This window comes from Salmo salar, chromosome ssa03, assembly GCF_905237065.1.
Source record: "Salmo salar chromosome ssa03, Ssal_v3.1, whole genome shotgun sequence".
NCBI classification, from domain to species: domain Eukaryota; kingdom Metazoa; phylum Chordata; class Actinopteri; order Salmoniformes; family Salmonidae; genus Salmo; species Salmo salar.
In genome coordinates, this window is record NC_059444.1 from 2546413 (window position 1) to 2563095 (window position 16683).

General features: G+C 43.7%; 1 protein-coding gene across 3 annotated transcripts in view; it reads right to left on the bottom strand.

Annotated features, from left to right (window-relative positions):
- The window catches only part of LOC106596267 (casein kinase I), a 47740-nt gene that overhangs the window by 15727 nt on the left and 15330 nt on the right, over nucleotides 1-16683 (bottom strand). For all 3 annotated transcript variants that reach the window (XM_045714393.1, XM_045714391.1, XM_045714392.1), the window contains exons 4-6: nucleotides 13288-13436; nucleotides 8248-8482; nucleotides 446-531 (exon numbers count right to left, since the gene is read on the bottom strand). In XM_045714393.1, the coding sequence (XP_045570349.1) occupies nucleotides 446-531; nucleotides 8248-8482; nucleotides 13288-13436 (470 nt within the window). The remainder of the gene's footprint in view (nucleotides 1-445; nucleotides 532-8247; nucleotides 8483-13287; nucleotides 13437-16683) is intronic.

Sequence of the window (16683 nt, forward strand, 5' to 3'; positions counted from 1 at the left end):
TGATCAATGGAAACAGGATGCACCTGAGCTCAATTTCGAGTTTCATAGCAAAGGGTCTGAATACTTATGTAAATAAAGTATCTCTTTTTTATTTGTAATACTTAGTAAAAGTTTCTAAACCTGTTTTTGCTTTGTCATTATGGGGAATTATGTGTAGATTGATGAGAAGAAAAAAACATGTATTTAATGCATTTTAGAATAACACTAACTGTAAAAGTCAAGGGGTCTGAATACTTTCCAAATGCATTGTATATATATAGTGTATAGACATAGGGGACTTTGTTAGTGCGGTCTTGTTCCTGTATCCTCATGGGGACCTGAAATTCCCCAAAAAAGACAGGAAAAAAAACAAGGAAAATTCTCCTTGGTGGGTACATTACACATCTCCATGAGGAAAAATGCGGTTAGGTGTTAAGGTTAGTAAAAAAAGTGTGTTTGTTCCTACCTTCAGGCCTTGCCAGGGCAGACTGCCTCGAAGGAAGTACATGAACATGTGACCTAGAGCTTCCAGGTCATCTCTCCTGCTTTGTTCTACAGAGGAGAAACAAACACAAAAACACAGGTTCAGAAACATCTTCAAACACAGGAACAAATTGAACTCGAACTAATCCTGATAATACTAACTGTTGAACCAGATGAATCGAACAAATCATTATTAACCCCGATTCAAAGATGGGCATAGAAAATGTCGTATGTAAGAGCTCGTTTCTCAGATCCAGGTAAAACCTACTCCTGTACTTTCAACTAACCCTGTGAAACTAACCCTAAAATACCTCAAGTTGGACAACAGAGGCGCCGTGTAAAGTTTGGGATTTTCAACAAACTACAAACATTTTTTGGGGGATCAGAATTGATTAAAACATGAGATTCCTCAGGCTTAACGTAACACACACACACACACACACACACACACACCTGGCTTGATGTGGTCCAACAACTTGAACTGATACTAACCACTGCTAATAAGGGACAGGTTTGAATTTCCTAAAACTCAGGAAGTATAGACGAAAGTATCCAGATTGTCAGACCTTGGGCCATAGCGGGATATTCAGTAATAACGGCAATGAACACAAGGGGTGCTGTTTTCAAACCCCACTGATACAGTGTAATCTGTAGGTTAGCAATGCTAACAAGTACATGTAATGCATTAGAGAATGCTAACTAAATGCAAACGAGCCCATTTTTTAATTTTATCTTTATTTAACCAGGCAAGTCAGTTAAGAACAGATTCTTATTTTCAATGACGGCCTAGGAACAGTGGATTAACTGTCTTGTTCAGGGGGCAGAACGACAGATTTTTACCTTGTCGGCTCGGGGATTCGATCTTGCAACCTTTCGGTTATGGCCGAAACGCTCTAACCACTAGGCTACCTGCCATTGCAACACTGTGTACAGTTACTCACACACACACACACACACACACACACACACAGTACCAGTCAAAAATTTGGACACGGGATTATTTCAGGGATTATCATTCAAGGGATTATTTCAAAAATGGTTCACATTGTAGAATAATAGTGAAGACATCAAATTACACATATGGAATCATGTAGTAAACAAAAAAATTGATATTTTATACTCGAGATTCTTTAAATAGCCACCCTTTGCCTTGATGACCGCTTTGCACAATCTTGGCACTCTCTCAACCAGCTTCTTGAGGAATGCTTTTAGAACCATCTTGAAGGAGTTCCCACATATGCTGAGCACTTGTTGGCTGCTTTTCCTTCACTCTGTGGTCCAACTCATCCCAAACCATCTCAATTGGGTTGAGGTCGAGTGATTGTGGAGGCCAGGTCATCTGATGCAGCACTCCATCACTCTCCTTCTTGGTCAAATAGCCCTTACACAGCCCGGAGGTGTGTTTTGGGTCATTGTCCTATTGAAAAACAAATGATAGTCCCACTAAGCGCAAACCAGATGGGATGGCGTATCGCTGCAGAATGATGTGGTAACCATGCTGGTTAAGTGTGCCTTGAATTCTAAATAAATCACTGACAGTGTCACCAGCAAAGCACCCCAACACCTCCTCCTCCATGCTTCACGGTGGGAACCACAGATGCAGAGATCATCCGTTCACTTACTCTGCGTCTCACAAAGACACAGCGGTTCGAACCAAAAATTGAAAATTTGGACTCAGACGAAAGGACAGATTTCCACGGGTCTAATGTCCATTGCTCGTGTTTCTTGGCTCAAGCAAGTCTCTTCTTCTTATTGGTGTCCTTTAGTAGTGGTTTCTTTCTAGCAATTCGACCATGAAGGCCTGATTTCACGCAGTCTCTTCTGAACAGTTAATGTTGAGATGTGTCTGTTACTTCAACTCTGTGAAGCATTTATTTGGGCTGCAATTTCTAAGGCTGGTAACTCTAATGAACTTATCCTCTGCAGCAGAGGTAACTCTGGGTCTTCCTTTCCTGTGGCGGTCCTCATGAGAGACAGTTTCATCATAGCGCTTGATGGTTTTTGCGACTGCACTTGAAGAAACTATCAAAGTTCTTGAAATGTTCCGTATTGACTGACCTTCATGTCTTAAAGTAACGATGGACTGTCATTTATCTTTGCTTATTTGAGCTGCTCTTACCATAATATGGACTTTTACCAAATAGGGCTGTCTTACCACCCCTACCTTGTCACAACACAACTGATTGGCTCAAACGCATTAAGGAAAGAAATTCCACACCTGTTAATTGAAATGAATTCCAGGTGACTACCTCATGAAGCTGGTTGAGAGAATGCCAAGAGTGTGCAAAGCTGTCAAGGCAAAGGGTGGCTACTTTGAAGAATCTCAAATATATTTTGATTTGTTTAATACTTTTTCTGGTTACTACATGATTCCATATGTGTTATTTCATAGTTTTGATGTCTTCACTATTATTCTACAATGTAGAAAATAGTAAAAATAAAGAAAAGCCCTGGAATGAGTAGATGTGTCCAAACTTTTGGACTGGTACTGTAAGTATATAAGTAAGTCAAAAAAGACTAGTCACAGTTTGCTGCACCAAATGAATAATAACCAGGAGGTTATAATCAGCTGTTACCAGGCGAATGCTTGATTTTGGAAAAATAACCACTTAAAGTGCATTTGAAATGTATTCATACCCCTTGACTTTATCCACATGTTGTTACATTACAGCCTTATTCTACAAAATGTATAAATAAAAAAAACTGAAATATCACATTTACATAAGTATTCAGATCCTTTGCTATGAGACTCGAAATGGAGCTCAAGGTGCATCCTGTTTCCATTGATCATCCTTGATGTTTCTACAACTTGGGAGTCCACCTGTGGTAAATTCAATTGATTGGACATGATTTGGAAAGTCTTTTATTCCAATATAATCCATACACCTGTCAGGTGTGGCATATCAAGAAGCTGATTAAACAGCATGATCATTACACAGGTGCACCTTGTGCTGGGGACAATAAAAAGACCACTCTAAAATGTCCAGTTTTGTCACGCAGCACAATGCCACAGATGTCAAGTTTTGAGGGTGCGTGCAATTGGCATGCTGACTGCAGGAATGTCCACCAGAGCGAGCGGTTTGCTGATGTCAACGTTGTGAACAGAGTGCCCCGTGGTGGTGGTGGGGTTATGGTATAGGGCCCCGTGGTGGTGGTGGGGTTATGGTATAGGGCCCCGTGGTGGAGGTGGGGTTATGGTATAGGGCCCCGTGGTGGAGGTGGGGTTATGGTATAGGGCCCCGTGGTGGTGGTGGGGTTATGGTATGGGCCCCATGGTGGAGGTGGGGTTATGGTATAGGGCCCCATGGTGGCTATTGGCAGGCATAAGCAACGGACAACAAACACAATTCTTATTATTTGTTGAAATCGATGGCAATTTTAATGCAAATACCATGAGGAGATCCTGAAGCCCATTTTCTTTAGGTATCTGACCAACAGATGCATATCTGTATTCCCAGTCATGTGAAATCCATTGTTTATGGCCTAATTAATTTAATTGAATTGACTGATTTCATTATATGAACTATAACATCTACTTGCTGCTGAAATGTCTCTATAGGCCTACCTGCTGCTGAAATGTCTCTCTATAGGCTATATATGCCTACCTGCTGCTGAAATGTCTCTCTATAGGCCTACCTGCTGCTGAAATGTCTCTCTATAGGCCTACCTGCTGCTGAAATGTCTCTCTATAGGCCTACCTGCTGCTGAAATGTCTCTCTCTAGGCCTACCTGCTGCGGAAATGTCTCTTATAGGCCTACCTGCTGCTGAAATGTCTCTTATAGGCCTACCTGCTGCTGAAATGTCTCTCTATAGGCCTACCTGCTGCTGAAATGTCTCTCTATAGGCCTACCTGCTGCTGAAATGTCTCTCTATAGGCCTACCTGCTGCTGAAATGTCTCTCTATAGGCCTACCTGCTGCTGAAATGTCTCTCTATAGGCCTACCTGCTGCTGAAATGTCTCTCTATAGGCCTACCTGCTGCTGAAATGTCTCTCTATAGGCCTACCTGCTGCGGAAATGTCTCTCTATAGGCCTACCTGCTGCGGAAATGTCTCTCTATAGGCCTACCTGCTGCGGAAATGTCTCTATAGGCCTACCTGCTGCTGAAATGTCTCTCTATAGGCCTACCTGCTGCTGAAATGTCTCTTATAGGCCTACCTGCTGCTGAAATGTCTCTCTATAGGCCTACCTGCTGCTGAAATGTCTCTATAGGCCTACCTGCTGCTGAAATGTCTCTATAGGCCTACCTGCTGCTGAAATGTCTCTCTATAGGCCTACCTGCTGCTGAAATGTCTCTATAGGCCTACCTGCTGCTGAAATGTCTCTCTATAGGCCTACCTGCTGCTGAAATGTCTCTCTATAGGCCTACCTGCTGCTGAAATGTCTCTCTATAGGCCTACCTGCTGCTGAAATGTCTCTCTATAGGCCTACCTGCTGCTGAAATGTCTCTCTATAGGCCTACCTGCTGCTGAAATGTCTCTCTATAGGCCTACCTGCTGCTGAAATGTCTCTCTATAGGCCTACCTGCTGCTGAAATGTCTCTCTATAGGCCTACCTGCTGCTGAAATGTCTCTCTATAGGCCTACCTGCTGCTGAAATGTCTCTCTATAGGCCTACCTGCTGCTGAAATGTCTCTCTATAGGCCTACCTGCTGCTGAAATGTCTCTCTATAGGCCTACCTGCTGCGGAAATGTCTCTCTATAGGCCTACCTGCTGCGGAAATGTCTCTATAGGCCTACCTGCTGCTGAAATGTCTCTATAGGCCTACCTGCTGCTGAAATGTCTCTATAGGCCTACCTGCTGCTGAAATGTCTCTATAGGCCTACCTGCTGCTGAAATGTCTCTCTATAGGCTATATATGCCTACCTGCTGCTGAAATGTCTCTACCTGGCTGATGTAGATTGTTTGTTTGTTTTGTTTTAACCCCTTTTTTCTCCCCAATTTCGTGGTATCCAAGTCCAATTGGTAGTTACAGTCTTGTCTCATCGCTGCAACTCCCGTACGGACTCGGGAGAGGCGAAGGTCGAGAGCCATGCGTCCTCCGAAACACAACCCAACCAAGCCGCACTGCTTCTTAACACAATTCCCACTTAACCCAGAAGCCAGCCGCACCAATGTGTCGGAGGAAACACCGTACACCTGGCGACCGTGTCAGCGTGCACTGCACCCGGCCCGCCACAGGAGTCGCTAGTGTGCGATGGGACAAGGACATCCCTGCCCAATGGGTCTCCCGGTCGTGGCCGGCTATAACAGAGCCTGGACTCAAACCAGGATCTCTAGTGGCACAGCGATTTTTTTAAATTATAATTTTATTATGCAGGTCAGTTAAGAACAAATTCTTATTTTCAATGACGGTCTAGGAACAGAGGGTTGTTCTGCCTTGTTCAGGGGCAGAACGACAGATGATTTTTACCTTATCGGCTCGGGGATTCGATCTTGCAACCTTCCGGTTACTGGTCCAACGCTTGAACCACTAGGCTACCCTGTCGCCCCAAGTGTCTTAGACCACTGCGCCACTTGGGAGACCGTAGATTGTTATTTGATTGACAAAATATGTAAAAACTATTTCTAAATAAATTGCATTAATTTCCAAAACTTTTCAGATTGTATCAATTTCCAGAACTTTTTTCAGGCCTGGAAAACACCCCTTTAAAACCTGTTGGGGCTAGGGGGCAGTATTGAGAATTTTGAAAAAAATATGTGCCCATTTTTAACTGCCTCCTACACCAACTCAGAAGCTAGAATATGCATATTATTGTTCAGGTTTGGATAGAAAACACTGAATTTTCTAAAACTGTTTGAATGGTGTCTGTAAGTATAACAGAACTCATATGGCAGTCAAAAGCCTGAGACAAATTCTGACAGGAAGTGGATACCTGATGTGTTGAATTACCTTTAAGCCTATGCCATTGAAACACACAGGGGCTTATTAATTGTTGAGCACTTCCTATGGCTTCCACTAGATGTCACCAGTCTTTACAAAGTGTTTTGAGTCTTTTACTGTGAGATCTGACCGAACAAGAGCCTTGGAACGGTGGTGGCCGATTAGACTCTGGCGCGCGAGTTCATGTTGGGTACTCTCGTTCCAATACGTTTTAAAAGAGAATGCAATCGTCCGCCTTGAATATTATTCATGTTCTGGTTAAAAAAGGCACTAATGATTTATGCTATACAACGTTTGACATGTTTGAACGAACGTAAATATTTTTTCCCCTCGTTCATGAAGAGAAGTCCGGCGGGCATAGATCATGTGCTAACAACACGGAGCTTTTTGGACATAATTTATGAGCTTTTTCGAACAAAACTACATTCGTTATGGACCTGGGATTCCTGGAAGTGACATCTGATGAAGAGAATCAAAGGTAATGGATTATTTACATAGTATTTTCGATTTTAGATCTCCCCAACATGACGTCTAGTCTGTATCGCAACGCGTATTTTTCTGGGCGCAGTGCTCAGATTATTGCAAAGTGTGATTTCCCAGTAAGGTTATTTTTAAATCTGGCAATCCGATTGCGTTCAAGAGATGTAAATCTATAATTCTTTGAATGACAATATAATATTTTACCAATGTTTTCGAATAGTAATTATTTAATTTGTTGTGCTGATTGACTGGAGGGAAACGATTTCCTCAACATCAACGCCATAGTAAAACGCTGTTTTTGGATATAAATATGAACTTGATAGAACAAAAAATGCATGTATTGTCTAACATAATGTCCTAGGAGTGTCATCTGATGGAGATAGTCAAAGGTTAGTGCATCATTGTCAAAGGTTAGTGCATCATTTTAGCTGGTTTTATGGTTTTGGTGACGCCTGTCTTTGAATTGACAAAACATTACACACAGCTATTGTCAATGTACTCTCCTAACATAATCTAACTTTATGCTTTCGCCGTAAAGCCTTTTTGAAATCGGACAACGTGGTTAGATTAAGGAGATGTTTATCTTTCAAAGGGTGTAAGATAGTTGTATGTTTGAGAAATTTGAATTATGACATTTAATCGTTTTCAAATTTGGCGCTCTTGATATTTCACCTGTTGTTGATAGGGTGTACCAGGGGTGGGACGCTTGCGTCCCACATAGCCCATAGAGGTTAAAAACTCCATGACTGTCTCAGGAACCTAATGACCGTAAGAACCACGTAAGAACCACTTAAGAACCCCGTATAAGAACCCTGCTGGTCATTGTGCTTGAATCCCTTTGAAATTCACAGCTCCACTGAGGGACCTTACAGATGTGTGGGGGTACAGAGATGAGGTAGTCATTCCAAAATCATGTTAACCACTATTATTGCACACAGAGTGAGTCCATGCAACTTATTAAGCACATTTAGACTCCTGAACTTATTTAGGCATTGCCATAACAAAGTGGTTGAATACATACTGACTAAAGAAATGTCATCTTTTATTAATTTGTAAAAAAATAATTCTCAAAAACAATTCCACTTTGACATTGTGGTATTGCGCATAGGCAATTTTCAATTCAGGCTATAACACAACAAAATGTGGAAAAAGTCCAGGTGAGTATTGATGCTCATGTAACGTGTGGTGCCCATCAGGCTGTTTACCTTTACCCAGGTGAGTATTGGTGCCCATCAGTCAGGCTGTTTACCTTTACCCAGGTGAGTATTGGTGCCCATCAGTCAGGCTGTTTACCTTTACCCAGGTGAGTATTGGTGCCCATCAGTCAGGCTGTTTACCTTTACCCAGGTGAGTATTGGTGCCCATCAGGCTGTTTACCTTTACCCAGGTGAGTATTGGTGCCCATCAGTCAGGCTGTTTACCTTTACCCAGGTGAGTATTGACGCTCATGTAACGTGCCGTGCCAGTCAGGCTCTTGTGCTCCCTGTAAGGGATGTGTTTCTTGGTCTCGGGGTCGATGTACTCTTTGGCCAGGCCGAAGTCGATGATGTGGATGGTGTGCTGCCGCTTGCTGCCGGGCCGGCCAACCAGGAAGTTCTCTGGCTTCACGTCCCGGTAGATTAGACTCCTGGTGTGGACGAATTCCATCCGCGTGATCTGGGGGAGGGAGGAGAGGGATGAGAGAAAGGAGGGAGGAGAGGGATGAGAGAAAGGAGGGAGGAGAGGGATGAGAGAAAGGAGGGAGGAGAGGGAGGAGAGAAAGGAGGGAGGAGAGGGATGAGAGAAAGGAGGAAGACGAGACAGACAGGGTGATAGAGATAAAGTGAGAGAGAGAGAAGCTATTTTTAAAAAAGCCAAGAAGAAAAATATATTACAACGATATGTTTTACTTTATAAGGACTGAATACCAAGTTATTAAGGCTTCCTAGGACAGAACAAATACTTCAATTAGCACGGAGGTGTGAAGTGAGAGGTGTCAAAGCCCTTGAGCCCAACAACGGCAGGAGAGACTCAAAGCCGACCCCACCCAAATATAGAGGCCTTTGGACCCTCCCGCTGTCCAGAGGTCAATACAACACAGTACCCTCTGGATGTAAAAAAATGTGAAGGCACGAAGAGTACAAAAAGAAGGTGCTTATGGGAGAAAAAAAATTAAAAAAAAATCAACCGACACTTTTTGCTGACTGTTATAAAAATAGGAACATAAGCAAATTAATCTTCCACACAGACCATCCCCTGGCACAGTGCTTGGAGAGGAGGATGGCGTGTGACAGAGAACAACCCATTAGAGAGCTGGCAACCTCTGCAGAGAAGCCAGCAGAACAGCCCACCTCAGCTCACGACCACAGCCTCAACATCACAGCAGAACAGACAAATGCCCCGGACCAACACATAGAGGACCCACGCCGAGAGGACCTACATCCACACCCCAACCAATCAACACCATCCCCAAGTCAACCATGCCCACACCCCCATTTTGGCCCCCTCAGATCAGACCTATGCCCCTCCTGCCAACCCCATTTGCTAGCTAAATTGTCCTGTGATATAAACATTGAGTTATTTTACCTGAAATGCACAAGGTCCTCTACTCCACCAATTAATCTACACATAAAAACGGTCAACCGAATCGTTTCTAGTCATCTCTCTTCCTTCTAGGCCTTTTCTTCTCTTGACTTTATAATGTGATGGGCAACTTTCATAAATTAGGTGCATTACCGCCACTGACCTCGTTCGTCTTCAGTCAGCCACGTGGGTATAACCAATGAGGAGATGGCACGTGGGTACATGCTTCTATAAACCAATGAGGAGATGGGAGAGGCAGGACTTTCAGCGCAATCTACGTCAGAAATAGAACTGACTTCTATTTTAGCCCTTGGCAACGCAGACGCTCGTTGGCGCACGCGAGCATTGTGGGTGCAATATTTGAATAACATAGATTTCAAAATGTATTTTGCAACGCTCACGAACGCGACGTGAGCGGTGTGGTCAGCCTATGAGCCTACGCCTTCACCATGGTGAATCACTAAAACAATACAGAAATACACTACGGAAAAAAGGAACATATATTCTAACCACTTCTGGGAAAATTGGAAAACAAACAAAACATGAAGAGTTACAGTTGAAGTCGGAAGTTTACATACATTTAGGTTGGAGTCATTAAAACTTGTTTTTCAACCACTCCACAAATTTCTTGTTAACAAACTATAGTTTTGGCAAGTCGGTTAGGACATCTACTTTGTGCATGACACAAGTAATTTTTCCAACAATTGTTTACAAACAGATAATTCCAGTGGGTCAGAAGTTTACATACACTAAGTTGACTGTGCCTTTAAACAGCTTGGAAAATTCCAGAAAATGATGTCATGGCTTTAGAAGCTTCTGATAGGCTAACTGACATCATTTGAGTCAATTGGAGGTGTACCTGTGGATGCATTTCAAGGCCTACCTTCAAACTCAGTGCCTCTTTGCTTGACATGGGAAAATCAAATCAGTCTGATTCATCCTTGGGAGCAATTTCCAAACGCCTGAATGTACCACGTTCATCTGTACTAACAATAGTACACAAGTATAAAACACCATGGGACCCCGCAGCCGTCATACCGCTCAGGAAGGAGACGTGTTCTGTCTCCTAGTGATGAACGCACTTTGGTGCAAAAGTGCAAATCAATCCCAGAACAACAGCAAAGGACCTTGTGAAGATGCTGGAGGAAACAAGTACAAAAAGTATCTTTATCCACAGTAAAACAAGTCCTATATTGACATAACCTGAAAGGCCGCACAGCAAGGAAGAAGCCACTGCTCCAAAACTGGCATTAAAAAAGCCAGACTACGGTCTGCAACTGCACATGGGGACAGAGATCGTACTTTTTGGAGAAATGTCCTCTGGTCTGATGAAACAAAAATAGAACTGTTTGGTCATAATGACCATCGTTATGTTTGGAGGAAAAAGGGGATGCTTGCAGACCGAAGAACACCATCCCAACCCTGAAGCACAGGGGCGGCAGCATCATGTTGTGGGGGTGCTTTGCTGCAGGAGGGACTGGTGCACTTCACAAAATAGATGGCATCATGAGGGAGGAAAATAAAGTGGATATATTGAAGCAACATCAGTCAGGAAGTTAAAGCTTGGTTGCAAATGGGTCTTCCAAATGGTCAATGACCCCAAGCATACTTCCAAAGTTGTGGCAAAATGGCTTAAGGACAACAAAGTCAAGGTATTGGAGTGGCCATCACAAGGCCCTGACCTCAATCCTATAGAAAATTTGTGGGCAGAACTAAAAAAGCGTGTGCGAGCAAGGAGGCCTACAAACCTGACTCAGTTACACCAGCTCGGTCAGGAGGAATGGGCCAAAATTCACCCAACTTATTGTGGGAAGCTTGTGGAAAGCTACCCAAAACATTTATCCCAAGTTAAATTTAAAGGCAATGCTACCAAATACTAATTGAGTGTATGTAAACTTCTGACCCACTGGGAACGTGAGTAAAGAAATAAAAGCTGAAATAAATCATTCTCTCTACTATTATTCTGACATTTCACATTCTAAAAATAAAGTGGTGATCCTAACTGACCTAAGACAGGGAATTTTTACTAGGATTAAATGTCAGGAATTGTGAAAAACTGAGTTTAAATGTATTTGGCTAAGGTGTATGTAAACTTCTGACTTCAACTGTATCTATCCAAAATGGAGATGTAGGGATAAACCACTTCTTACAATCTTTTTGGCCCTATAACAAAGAACAGACAGCAAAAACATATAACATGATCAAATACAAGTCTTAGAATCAACTATTAAAAAGACTACCAGAACCCACTGGATTTACCAATTATATTGAATGGACTACAGGACAAAATACAAACCCTCCAGCCCTAAAAAGGCCTGTGGTGTTGATGGTATCCTCAATGAAATGATAAAATATACAGACCACAAATTCCAATTGGCTATACTTCAACGAAATCCTCTGCATTATCATTAACAGGCTAATTCATTCCTCAGTGAAAACAATGTTCTGAGCAAATGTAAAAATTGGCTTTTTTCCCCAAATGACCGTACAACAGACCACATAGTCACCCTGCACACCCTAATTGATAAACAAACAAACCAAAACAAAAGGCAAAGTCTTCCCATGCTTTGATTTCCACAGGGCCGTGGGGTGAGAAAGTCCCACCCTCGTCAACATATATATAACCAATGAATTGGAGAGGGCACTACAGCAGTCTGCAGGACCCGGCCACACCCTACTAGAATCTGAAGTCAAATGTCTACAATTCACTGTACTGTAAGCCTGCCACACACACACTATACGATACATTTATTAAACATAAGAATGAGTGTGAGTTTGTCACAAAACTTTGGATAGTGGGAAGTGACAAATAGCTGTTATAGGACCAGGGCTAATATAATAATAATCAATCATTTTGCTCTTTATTTAACAATTTCACATTTTAGTCATTTAGCAGACGCTCTTATCCAGAGCAACTTACAGTAGTGAATACATGTATTTTTTTTTGTACTGGCCCCCCGTGGGAATCGAACCCACAACCCTGGCGTTGCACACACCATGCTGGCGTTGCAAACACCATGCTCTACCAACTGAGCCACAGGGAAGCTACAATCTTACATATAAAACTATTTTTGTTCATCAAAATGGTGAATAACTCACCACAGGTTAATGAGAAGGGTGTGCTTGAAAGGATGCACATAACTCTGCAATGTTGGGTTGTATTGGAGAGAGTCTCAGTCTTAAATCATTTTCCACACAGTCTGTGCCTGTATTTAGATTTCATGCTAGTGAGGGCCGAGAATCCACTCTCACATAGGTACGTGGTTGCAGAGGGCATCAGTGTCTTAACAGCGCGATTTTCCAAGGCAGGAAACTCTGAGCGCAGCCCAATCCAGAAATCTGGCAGTGGCTACTGATTAAACTCAATTTTCACACAACCGCTTGTTGTTGAAGTGAGAGAGAGAGAGGAAGTGTGAGAGTGTGAGAGTGTGAGAGTGTGAGAGTGTGAGAGTGTGAGAGTGAGAGTGTGAGAGTGTGAGAGAGTGAGAGAGAGAGAGTGTGAGAGTGTGAGAGTGTGAGAGAGTGTGAGAGTGTGAGAGAGTGAGAGAGTGAGAGAGAGTGAGAGAGTGAGAGAGTGAGAGAGTGAGAGAGTGTGAGGTGAGAGTGAGAGAGTGAGAGAGTGAGAGAGTGAGAGAGTGTGAGAGTGTGAGAGTGTGAGAGTGTGAGAGTGTGAGAGAGTGAGAGAGTGAGAGTGAGAGAGTGAGAGAGTGAGAGAGTGAGAGAGTGAGAGAGGAAGTGAGAGAGGAGAAGTGAGAGAGTGAGAGAGTGAGAGAGGAAGTGAGAGAGAGAGGAAGTGTGAGTGTGAGAGTGTGAGAGTGTGAGAGTGTGAGAGTGTGAGAGAGTGAGAGAGTGAGAGAGTGAGAGAGTGAGAGAGAGTGAGAGAGTGAGAGAGTTCCTACCAGCTGAATGGCGATCATGAGGACGGTCTTGAGGGAGAAGGTTCTGTCACACAGATCAAACAGGTCTTCCAGACTGGGTCCCAGCAGCTCCAGAACCATGGCATTATACTTCCCACAGGGCCCGAAGTAGAACACCTGGGGGACGCCCTCTGCAGATGGAGAGAGACACAGACGCTGAGTAAAATGGAACTGATTTAAAGAAAACAAGATGGTAGGGCTTGGCTAGGTAGGTTGTTAAGAAAAAAATTATTTTTGGGGGCAAAATAATAAATTTCTTCAGCAGGTGAAGAACCAGCTAAACTCAGCAACAACAAATAAAATAAACTGACCTTTGTCAGGACCCCGTCTTTCAAAGATAATTTGTAAAAAGCCAAATAACTTCACAGATTTTCAATGTAAAGGGTTTAAACACTGTTTCCCCATGCTTGTTCAATGAACCATAAACAATTAATGAACTGTGATTAAGACACAGCTTACAGACGGTAGGCAATTAAAGTCACAGTTATGAAAACTTAGGACACTAAAGAGGCCTTTCTACTGACTCTGAAAAACACCAAAAGAAAGATGCCCAGGGTCCCCGCTCATCTGCGTGAATGTGCCTTGGGCATGCTACAAGGAGGCATGAGGACTGCAGATGTGGCCAGGGCAATAAATTGCAATGTCCGTACTGTGAGACGCCTAAGACAGCGCTACAAGGAGACAGGACGGACAGCTGATCGTCCTCGCAGTGGCAGACCACGTGTAATAACACCTGCACAGGATCAGTACATCCGAACATCACACCTGCGGGACAAGTACAGGATGGCAACAACTGCCCGAGTTACACCAGGAACGCACAATCCCTCCATCAGTGCTCAGACTGTCCGCAATAGGCTGGACTGAGGGCTTGTAAGCCTGTTGTAAGGCAGGTCCTCACCAGACATCACCGGCAACAATGTCGCCTATGGACACAAACCCACCGTCGCTGGACCAGACACGACTGTCAAAAAGTGCTCTTCACTGACGAGTCGCGGTTTTGTCTCACCAGGGGTGATGGTCGGATTTGTGTTTATCGTCGAATGAGCGTCACACCGAGGCCTGTACTCTGGAGCGGGATCGATTTGGAGGTGGAGGGTCCGTCATGGTCTGGGGCAGTGTGTCACAGCATCATTGGACTGAGCTTGTTGTCATTGCAGGCAATCTCAACGCTGTGCGTTACAGGGAAGACATCCTCCTCCCTCATGCGGTACCCTTCCTGCAGGCTCATCCTGACATGACCCTCCAGCATGACAATGCCACCAGCCATACTGCTCGTTCTGTGTGTGATTTCCTGCAAGACAGGAATGTCAGTGTTCTGCCATGGCCAGCGAAGAGCCTGGATCTCAATCCCATTGAGCACGTCTGGGACCTGTTGGATCGGAGGGTGAGGGCTAGGTCCATTCCCCACAGAAATGTCTGGGAACTAGCAGGTGCCTTAGTGGAAGAGCGGCGTAACATCTCACAGCAAGAACTGGCAAATCTGGTGCAGTCCATTGGGAGGAGATGCAAGGCAGTACTTAATGCAGCTGGTGGCCACATCAGATACTGACTGTTACTTTTGATTTTGACCCCCCCTTTGTTCAGGGACACATTAATCCATTTCTGTTAGTCACATGTCTGTGGAACTTGTTCAGTTTATGTCTCAGTTGTTGAATCTTGTTATGTTCATAAAAATATTTACACATGTTAAGTTTGCTGAAAATAAACGCAGTTGACAGTGAGAGGACGTTTCTTTTTTTGCTGAGTTTACTAGCCTCCTAAACCAAGTGCTAGAAGTCCATTCTCACACCACGTGAAAAAGGCATTGATCAGGGACAACATCAGTAACATGGCAAAGGGCAACGCAGATAAATACATATTTCAAACACTGTTTATTCACTAGAATGGAAAGGGTAAGAACTAGACCAACAGTTTCAGTGGAATGAATGAGGATCTACAACTGTAGCAGTGGAGCTAAAATATCCTGATGCTATACGTCAGTCAGTCCACCTTTAGACTGCAGCTCCAGTCAGTCAGTCAGTCCACCTTTAGACTGCAGCAGTCATCAGTCAGTCCACCTTTAGACTGCAGCTCAGTCAGTCAGTCAGTCCACCTTTAGACTGCAGTCAGTCAGTCAGTCAGTCCACCTTTAGACTGCAGCTCAGTCAGTCAGTCAGTCCACCTTTAGACTGCAGCTCAGTCAGTCAGTCAGTCAGTCAGTCAGTCCACCTATTCCTTTTACAGTACAGAGGGCTAAAGGGCTGCTGTTCCTGGGCTGATCCAGCCCATAGTTCATTATGACGATACAAATACAGTCTATATGATGTCACTGTTGGTGATTCTCTAATCCACCTCTACGCAGACGACACCCTTCTGTATACTTCTGGTCCCTTCTTTGGACACTGTTAACTAACCTCCAAACGAGCTTCAACGCCATACACCTCTCCTTCATGCTGTTATATGCTAGTAAAACTAAGTGCTTGCTCTTCAACCGATCGCTGCCCGCCCGTCCAGCATCACTACTCTGGACGGTTCTGACTTAGAATATGTGGACAACTACAAATACCTAGGTGTCTGGTTAGACTGTAAACTCTCCTTCCAGACTCACATCAAACATCTCCAACCCGCTTCCTATTTCGCAACAAAGCATCCTTCACTCATGCTGCCAAACATATCCTCGTATAACTGACTATCCTACCGATCCTTAACTTCAGCGATGTCATTTACAAACTTGCCTCCAACACTCTACTCAGCAAACTGGATGTAGTCTATCACAGTGCCATCCGTTTTGTCACCAAAGCCCCATATACTACCCACCACTGCGACCTGTATGCTCTCGTTGGCTGGCCCTCGCTACATATTTGTCACCAAACCCACTGGCTCCAGGTCATCTATAAGTCTCTGCTAGGTAAAGCTCCGCCTTATCTCAGCTCACTGGTCACCATAGCAACACCCACCAGTAGCATACGCTCCAGCAGGTATATTTCACTGGTCATCCCCAAAGCCAACACCTCCTTTGGCCGCCTTTCCTTCCAGTTCTCTGCTGCCAATGACTGGAACGAATTGCAAAAATCACTGAAGTTGGAGACTTATATCTCCCTCACTAGCTTTAAGCATCAGCTGTCAGAGCAGCTTACCGATCACTGTACCTGTACACAGCCCATCTGTAAATAGCCCACCCAACTACCTCATCCCCATATTATTACTTACCCTCTTGCTCTTTTGCACCCCAGTATCTCTACTTGCACATCTTGATCTGCACATCTATCACTCCAGTGTTGATGCTAAATTGTAATTATTTTGCCACTATGGCCAATTATTGCCTTACCTCCCTACATTTGCACCCACTGTATATAGATTTTTCTATTGTGTTATTGACTGTACGTTTGTTTATGTGTA